General features: G+C 45.2%; 1 protein-coding gene across 1 annotated transcript; it reads left to right on the top strand.

Moving 5' to 3' along the window:
* Positions 1-438: 438 nt before the first annotated feature.
* rgs20 (regulator of G protein signaling 20) lies at positions 439-7,693 on the top strand (the record flags this gene model as incomplete). The annotated part of the gene is made up of 5 exons (XM_079750982.1): positions 439-639; positions 6,092-6,258; positions 6,646-6,720; positions 6,851-7,085; positions 7,505-7,693. The coding sequence occupies 5 exons, from the start codon at positions 439-441 to the stop codon at positions 7,691-7,693; spliced, it is 867 nt and encodes a 288-aa protein (XP_079607108.1).
* Positions 7,694-9,194: the final 1,501 nt, after the last annotated feature.

Raw genomic sequence — 9,194 nt, 5'->3', positions numbered from 1 at the left:
AAATATATAAGATCACAACACATACATCAACTGAACTGCCCATACAATACTCTCTTCATCTCTCTGTATATCTGTACGTCTCTGTCCAACACCTAGATCTCAGGGCTTAATCTGCCCTAAGCTGGTGAGATGGTGAGCAGGAATCGGGATTGCATTCAGCGTGAACAGTGCCGAGTCCTAATCCCCTTCAGCCCGCTCAGTTGTGACCGCGCTCCTCTGCATGTTGTCATCACCACTTGTTCCTCGTGTGTTCGGCACAATGAATTTCAGGACCGACCCGGGGACCACATAAGTGGGAAGGAAGGAAGGGAAGAAGGAACGGAGAAGAATAACAAGAGAAGGAGGGTTTGCTTCATTCAGCCCATGATCTCACACAGGCTCCGCTGAGAGGCCTGTCGCCGTGCAGAAGGGGGAACGTGGGCCCGCGCTGGATGGAGCATGCCGAGCGTTAAGGTGGCCCGACGGTGGGAGATCCGGCCCACGCCAGCCGTGCGAGGCATCGGCCGCACCAGGGCCCTGATGTGGCAGAGGGCCCGGGGTCTGGCCCAGGCCTGCCGCCGGGGGGAGGGCTACCAGGCCACGGGGGGCTGCAGCGACCCCAACCATGACAGCGAGCAGCTGGAGATGGTGTGTGTTGAGGTAACGGCATGTGCGACTGAGAGCACCTGGTTCTTGTAGAAGTTCTCAACCGAGCCATTGGTCAGCTTTGAACCGTCAGGCTGATCAAATCAAATCAGGGTTTTTTTTAGTTGTGAGGGTAAAAGGTTTTGAGATTGAATACAAACTCTAGTGTGTGTGTGTGGGGAATCGAGGTTGGTTTTTCTCAAGGTTAATCACTCACCTGTTGCCCATATACTGATAGATCATGAAATAGAATTTACCTTTTGTATAACAATGATTTGGAGACTCACTGATCATTTTCTTAATCATCATTCTTCAGTGATATGCCTTATTGTGACCAATAGGAAATACCTTTATGATTCATATGGTACATATTTCGCCCTGCTATTTTCTGAACTTGCATTACAGGCTCATTGTTTGTATGGGTGGCCATTTTTTAATCTTGAGCACCAACATAGCTATTTAGAGACTTCCTGTCTGTACAAGGCTTAAGAAGATTAAAGTGAGTTTACTAAGATGTTGTACTACAACATAACAAGTGATAAAATGAATCACACAAAGACAAGCCCTTAAGGGGTTTGTCTTGAATTTGACTTTAACTTTAACTATGCTTTATTTCTTGGGTTTGTTTATAAGCCAAGACAACAAGCCCAACAATCCTTCCAGGTGCTATTAATAAATTAAACAGAAGACTAAGAATAGAAATGGGCTGGGAGTGTGTGCCAGCAGATTAATACTTGTTAAATGGATAACTAAAGATTTCCGATGGCTTGCAGTAGTAAGGGGAAGCATGTTTCCATTCAGAGCTCTGATGTGATTAGGAGGGCGTGTCTCTTCAGGCTGTGAATTCAGGAGCCCAACTCCAAAACTGAGTTGAGAGGACAGGAGGAGGAAGGTGTGGTGAGGGGGGGGGGGGGGTGGGGGGTCACTATCACTAACAGTTTCATGTGCTGTCCAGGGCTTTTAGAGGAGCAGCCTTATCTGAAAAATAAATGAAGGGAATGGTGTGTATTTATTCAGACCGTATGCACTCATACTGAATACGATTGAATCGTGTGTTTGAACTCTGGCAGTTGTCTAAGATGAACGCGATAGAGATCTCTAGGATGACGGTTGGATGTACTGTACAGTCATATTTTGTTTCCGTAAAATTAGAAATACAGATGTGTTTGTGGATTCGATCTCTTGCAAAAAAAATCCTTGATAGGAAATCCCGCCTTCTTAATGGAGTAGTTTCTGTGATTTATGATAATGCCATTGAGGTTGAGTATGCTACACACCACTTTCCATTCTGTTCCAGAAGACCATTTCACTGAGTAGTCCAGTATTAAATCGCCTTCCCCTGAAAACTATTGGCAAGTGAGGGCAAAGGGAGGCAAAACAAATGGATTAATTTACTGAAAAAAAGGGAAACTGTCCATACAGGGTGATGGCGTCATTGATGATAAATAATGACAAATAATATTAACATTAAACTAACTTGCATTTGCATTCATTTGTTCGCAAATGAAGACAGTCATCGTTATCGGTAGTCATTTATTTTTATTTTTACATTAAACAGAAATAGATTTATATCAATGATTGGGTAAGAAAAAACAACATGGTGGTTTTAGTCAGTAACATCTCTCTAGTCACAGCACATCTGACTGATATCTCATGTGTATGTGAATCAGCAGTGAAGCAACACACACACACACACACACACACACGCACACACAGAACAGACACACCCACGCACACCACACACACACGCAACAGACACACACACACACGCACACAGACACACAGTGGTTCTCCCTCCGATGACACTTCTTTGAACCCAGAGATCGATGAGAAGGGCTAATTTTTAAAGATTCCTCCATCTTCCATCTTGTGAATCAATTGTTTCCCTTGGTGTCCCATGCAACCTTGTGTAGGCTACCTACGCACATCTCCACTGGCTTATTTGATTTGAGAGTAAAAGAAAAAATAAAGTGTTCAAATCACCAAAACGTTCATTTTCATTGGCATGGGCATGTCAATCTGACACTGCTGTTGCTAGGGCTGTGTTGCGTAACAGTAACACAGGGGAAGGTGTTAAATGAAGTGCTATGGAGTAAGTCACATGTTCTTTCCCCTTGGGGACCAGGGTGGGGGGGGGCACAGGACATAAGTGACTTTGCAGGGCATGCCCCAGTTGAGCGGTCACTTAGAAAGACTTAATGACCCAAAAACAATGAATAGAAGTTGACTTTATGAAACTCGTCAAATATGTTTCTTTTCATTCTTTTTTTTGCATTATTATTAACGTTTCCCTGCCCGTATGAGCAATCCTTTTATAATTCAGATGCTTCTTTGAATGCATTGTTGCATCAAACTTAGTGTGTACTCTGTTGTACTTTATTGTGTGTATTTGGGAAACTGTTGTCAGAGTTTAGGATATCTATGAGTTAAATTGATGTACAGACTGTACAGACTGCCATCTGGTGTCTACATACAGTAGAGACCTATACACAGCTATGTTCAAAAATTGATAGCTAGATTGACACACAGATCGAAATACAGACAGACAGAGAGACAAAAATATAGACCACTATATATATAGATATATATAAATATATATCTATATATATATGAACATACATAATAATTTGGTACACAAACTACGTGTGAACTGAAGGCTATATTTAAATGATGAAACATATCAATATAACAATGTTTATACATGTTAATTAGAATTATCATAGAGCAATGACCTTCGATAATCCTGATTTATACTTTATTTACTTTTTTCATTATTTTCGTCATTATCCTTATTTTCTTCCTTAGGTCTACCGAATTTTAAGATTTTGAGGGACGGCTGAAGCCGATAAACAAATCGAATGAATGTATTTTATATTTGGTTATGCAAATGTAAATCATCCAGAGCACTGTATCTTCATAGGAGCATAATACCCTTTCTTAACCCATGCAACCCGTAAACTATCCGAAATCAGGGTTTATAGGTTGTATTCGCCTACATAACAGCGACAATAACGAAAATGAAGCTGTTATGACGCGTTTGGCTGTTTCAGGACCAGGGACAGCGCACATCTTACAGGTGGAATTTCAATCGAAAGAAGCTCGGATGAACCATTGCATTTCCTAAATTCATTCTATATTTTGTCTAACGAGTAGCCTACTTGGTGGAAACGACTAGAAAATAGGGCCTACATGTTGTAGCGCCAAGCATACAGGCTAGTCCATGCGTGTCCCCTGCTCGCTAGAGAACGGTGCATTGTGCAGGCCAATAGTCGATTGAACACAGAGAGAGGCAGAGGAGCTACAGTGAGCCTCACAGTAAATCCATGACAGAGGGGTTTACGCTTCCACCGGGCTACTACTTGGAGAAGACGCATGCGTACTCACATGGAGCAGCCGGTTTGGAAAAAAAGCCCTATGTGCCAACGGATGTAATCAAGGCAAAGAATTACCTCTTGACTTTGGGCATACATGGTGAATTTGTGAGTATTAGTCGCCAACTGGTGTGATATTTGACGGGCGGTGTGTGTCAGGCGCGTTTGATGGCGTTGTGTGTCATGTCTCTACCTTGCCGTAGCGTACAGTGGGGGCTTTGAAACAGATCGAGGCTGTGTCTTTTCGGTGGTCGTCCAGGGGGTGATGATGAAGCTGTGTGTTGCTTCTTCTTCACACGGTCCCACTTTTCCGTGGTGTGATGCGAGTACAGCTTCTCCTATAAGGGCAATGATGTTGTTGTTGTTGTTTTTTGTTGCATTTGTGAATTGAAGAGGGACACTGTCATTCACCGTGTTATTATATGGCTTTATTTCGATGGATCCATTATGGTCGTTATCGGTTTTCTGATATGTTTTATCTTCTGAATGGATACCCCCCCCCCCCCCCCCCCCCATTTCATCGTCTATAGCTGTTGAGGAAAGCATCCGACACCTAACGTGTAAAATAATGCATTTCGTTAGACGCGTACGATCTGTTCAACCAACCCTGCTCTGCTAGACCAAAATGTCATAATACGAATCACGTCCGTCCATTTTTAGCACCGCACCAATTTATGTTGAATTCACTGAGAGACTGATGGAGCGGTGCTGCGGTTATAGATTCACAAGCTGCGCCTCTAGTTCCCCCCCACCCCCATCCCCCCTCCCTCCCCCCATCCGCCCAATCTTCTGACATCGTTTCTTGTGTCAGGTAGTAGTCTAATCACGCCGTGGGTTGACCGCGTAGAGCTTTGTTACATAAATGATCAGATGGGCTTTGCCAGCGGTTGTTGCTCGCTATAATTAGCGACTACAGCAGAGGCTATACGTTCGAAGCATGCAGGCTTGAAGATGTTCTGTGTGCATTGCCAGTCTTTATGCCTTTGAGGCCTTACCAGCCCTGCTCGATGCAGTTATAAAAGAGGATAATGTGCTTCATGGCTTGCTACAGTTAAACAACAGTAATCACAATTGCAAAGGGCTTAAAGGTGCATGGACCCATCCATACGAGAATCATAGAACGATAGTAATTTTTTATTATATACAAAAGATATATAACACATCATAGCGGAATATATTTTGGGCAACATCTTTAAACGTGTAAGGCATCTCAAGGGGTTTCCCTGAATAGATATTTGAGTTGGAATTGCTGAGCCATGAACCAAGAAGGCCACTGAAACCAGCCCCTGTGATCTGTTCCCTCTCGACTCGCTACAGATGCCATCTGTTCGTCCCTCTTGGTTAAATAACTTTATGAATTGCTTGATGCTGGGATGTGTCACAGCAGGGGTCCTTGGAACACCAGATGATTCCTGCCTCCCTGACGGGAGCCATGCATTCCATCACAACATGTCCTCAGGGCATGCCAGCACACACACACACAAGCACACACACACACACACACACACACACATATTCACGTAAACGCGCACACACACACACACACACACACACACACACACACACACACACACACACATACATATGCACGTAAACGCACACACACACATATGCGCACTCACGCACACACACACGCACACAAATGCACACGCACGCACACGCACGCACACACACAAAAACCCACACTACTGCTGACCAGAGAATATATTCAGCCTGACTGACAACCACTTACTTACCATGACCATGCCATAAAAACCCGACTGGATACTGCAGACTGACACAAGAGATATGCATATATTTCCAAATCCGTATCACGTGATTGGCTCGGTCCATCTTGTTTCTCATACTGCTGTAACCGTCATCCGTAACAGGTACATTTCGCCCCACAAGAATATTGTTTTGGTATTTTTGTTAATTTTGGCCGTTGCTTTGGTTCATTTGAATGACACTCTCAACCTAAATGAAATGCACATCATACTGAAGGCCAGGCCTCGGAGAGTGTGGCCCTCCTGTACTGTGTGTGTGTGTGTGTGTGTGTGTGTGTGTGTGTGTGTGTGTGTGCGGGTCTTCAGTGTTGGCTGTCCCTCTCCCCGCAGCCCATGGGATCAGAGCGGATGGAGATGCGAAAGAGGCAGATGTCGGTGCAGCAGGAGTCGGCGGCGGGGGGCACCGTGCCAGCCCAGCAGGGCCAGCCGGGCCAGGCCAATCCTCGGGGCTCCAATGCCTGTTGTTTCTGCTGGTGCTGCTGCTGTAGCTGCTCCTGGTAGGTCCTTCACCCGCTGCTCAACACAAGCAACCTCAGTGTAGGGCTTGATGTGCCCAGCAGAGCAGGTGGCGCCTAGCTACAGGCAATGAATCAGGTCTCCTATTCTGGAATGCTTCTACATAAGGATTTTTGTGGGGGGTGATGATTTGTGTTTGTGTGTGTGTGTGTGTTGGGGGGGGGGGGGGGGCTGTGTGTGTGGCTGTGTGTTTGTGTGTGTGTTCTTTTGCGTGTATGTGTGTGTTTCAGTGGGTGCATGCAAGACACATACAGGCACACATATACATAGATACACCTCACAGACACCATTGACCCAATCCCCACAATGATATTCTCAAGTCTGAATCCCATTTGTTCCTTACACGTCCGCTTTGACCACCCTGCTAGGAACGAAGACCGAGAAGAAAGGAACCGGAAGGCTTCCCACGATGTCAAGGAAGGGACCGCAGACTGCGACGAGAGGTCAGTCGGGGATCGAAACCGGACCAAACGCGCTGCTACCGTATGATCACCAGAGCATCCCTTCTAACCCAATCACGTCCCCCCCCCCCCCCCCCACCGAACCATTTGCCGTCTTGTGTGGTGTCCGCAGTCCGACGCCGACGCTGGACGAGGTGGGCGCGTGGGGGCAGTCCTTTGACAAGCTGATGGGCTGCCCTGTGGGGAGAGCCTCCTTCCGGCTGTTCCTCCGCACCGAGTTCAGCGAGGAGAACATGCTGTTCTGGATGGCGTGCGAGGAGTTCACCAAGGAGACCAACAAGACGGCCATCGAGGAGAAGGCCCGTGTCATCTACGAGGACTACATCTCCATCCTGTCACCCAAGGAGGTCCGGGATCGGCGCGCTTCAAATTGGGCTCGTTTAAGAATAGCACGTTTGAAAGGGGGAAACACTAGTTCCGAAGAATCCTTTTGAGATTGTGTAGAGCTTTTTGGCATCTGGTCCGTTCTGCGTTCGATCTCACAATGTCCGCAACCTACCTCCCTAAGGGAGATCCCTACCTGCTCTGTAATAACATGTTTATTAAGGAAAACTAAGTTCTAATTATTACGTTGTAATTACATTAATAATATCATCCAAAACCTGTAAGTCCCGTTGGATAAAAGAGGGGTCTTCTGATGGATGAGATCTAATCACCCTTAGCTATCTTATCCTTTGGCAGCAAACAGGAAACACTGTAAACACAGGAAACAGGAACATGCGTGTTTCAGAGTCTGTGAGTCTAATTCCATTTCCCCGTCCTCCAGGTGAGCCTGGACTCCCGCGTGCGCGAGGTGATCAACAAGAACATGCTGGAGCCCTCCTCCCACACGTTTGACGACGCTCAGCTGCAGATCTACACGCTAATGCAAAGAGACTCGTACCCGCGTTACATGAACTCCCCGGCTTACAGAAACCTGCTCAACACCCTCTCAGAACAGTCCCCCGAATCTTAGGCCGACCATGTGACCTGTGACCTGTTCTCAGAATCGATTCACAAACCTCTTTCCCCACACCCCCACCACACCTCCACCCACCACCACCCACCACCACCACCCCCGACCCTATCTATATTTTTTTCCTTTGTATCTTCAGTGTAGGACCACGTGAACTGGGGGCCTCGGACTTGAGACTGACCCCGGATCTCAGCGCCGTCACGATCTGCACCTGGCGGAAGACACTCAGGTCTCAGATTCTCCCGAGGGCTCGACCTTACAGAAGTACTGCTACCGGATCAACATAGCGAAACAACACTCCAAAGGAAAACAAATACATTCTCTCTTTTCGTTTTCTTCTCGTTGATAGAAATAACCTATTTTATTTGTGATTCAAAAATGTTTGTTTTTGTTTTTTAAAAACGGTTTGTTGTTGTTTGTATGATGGTTTCGGCGGGGCAAATGATTATTCCTACTGTAGACTATATATATATTTATGAGTTTGTAAATAGAAAAAAAAGGGGGAATTGTGGGTATTTTGTGGGGGAAATGCCTGGTTCTATTTACTGCGTATGAAAATCAAAGCTCAGTCAAAGGCTACTTGTTAGCTATACTTGCAGGCAGCTTTGCAGGGTGCTGGGTGGTTTAACATGCTTTCACCCTGTTTCTGTTGGCAAGCCTCACACCTTGGTACACGGGACATTATTGACTCCAGTTCATTTGTATGACGTGAGTACCTCTGGGTGAACAGTAGTGAGCTGGTGATGTAACAGAAAATGAAAACAAGGTCAATCCTAGCTCCTAACTGCCACCTGGGGCAATTTGCTTCCGTTATTTCAATCTTATCTCATGTCAGACTATTTCAATGCAAAAGAGTGGTTTGGTCCAAATGTATTTATTTAAAAGCATTTCTTCAGAGGTTAAAGCAAGTGCTAATCTAACATAGTTCAACGTTAGCACAGATGAGGTATTTCTATCTGTACAGTATTGTGTTTTGTTGTCATCGATTGCCAACACTGAAATACCAGCAAGTACATTCATTTTGAAGCGTCAGTTTGCAAATAGTGGAAATTGGTCGGGATAAACTGTTGTATGACTGGCCAATTTTGATGATGACTGTGCAGACTTAAGCTTAAGGTGAAGGTCCACAATAATAGATATTTCACTTCTCTCTGTTGTATCAGACAGTTGGTTGCAGTGTGGGATTTCAACAAGGGTCAGGCTTGCTCAGCAGTGACACCAAAGCTACCATGTAAACTGTGTTTATACATTTAATAGAAACGCTTTTATCCACTTAAATTGGAGTTGCCAAGTGGTAAGTACTTACTTATTTTGCTTGTTTTAGTTGAATTATTTTGGTTGCCTCACAAACATGTCACACAAAGACAAGATCCTCACATGAGGAAGTGCCTTGACATTCGATTTTGTGAAATCTTTCTCATAGGCAACGTTTTCCTTTTATTTTTTTCTCTCTTCAAACAATTGCCATATGGATGGTTACTGGAGCACCCTTAAGTCCGTA

Source organism: Pollachius pollachius (assembly GCF_949987615.1).
Source record: "Pollachius pollachius genome assembly, chromosome: 14".
NCBI lineage: Eukaryota > Metazoa > Chordata > Actinopteri > Gadiformes > Gadidae > Pollachius > Pollachius pollachius.
The sequence above is the reverse complement of the archived record's forward strand: the minus strand, read 5'-3'. Positions and strand labels throughout refer to the sequence as shown.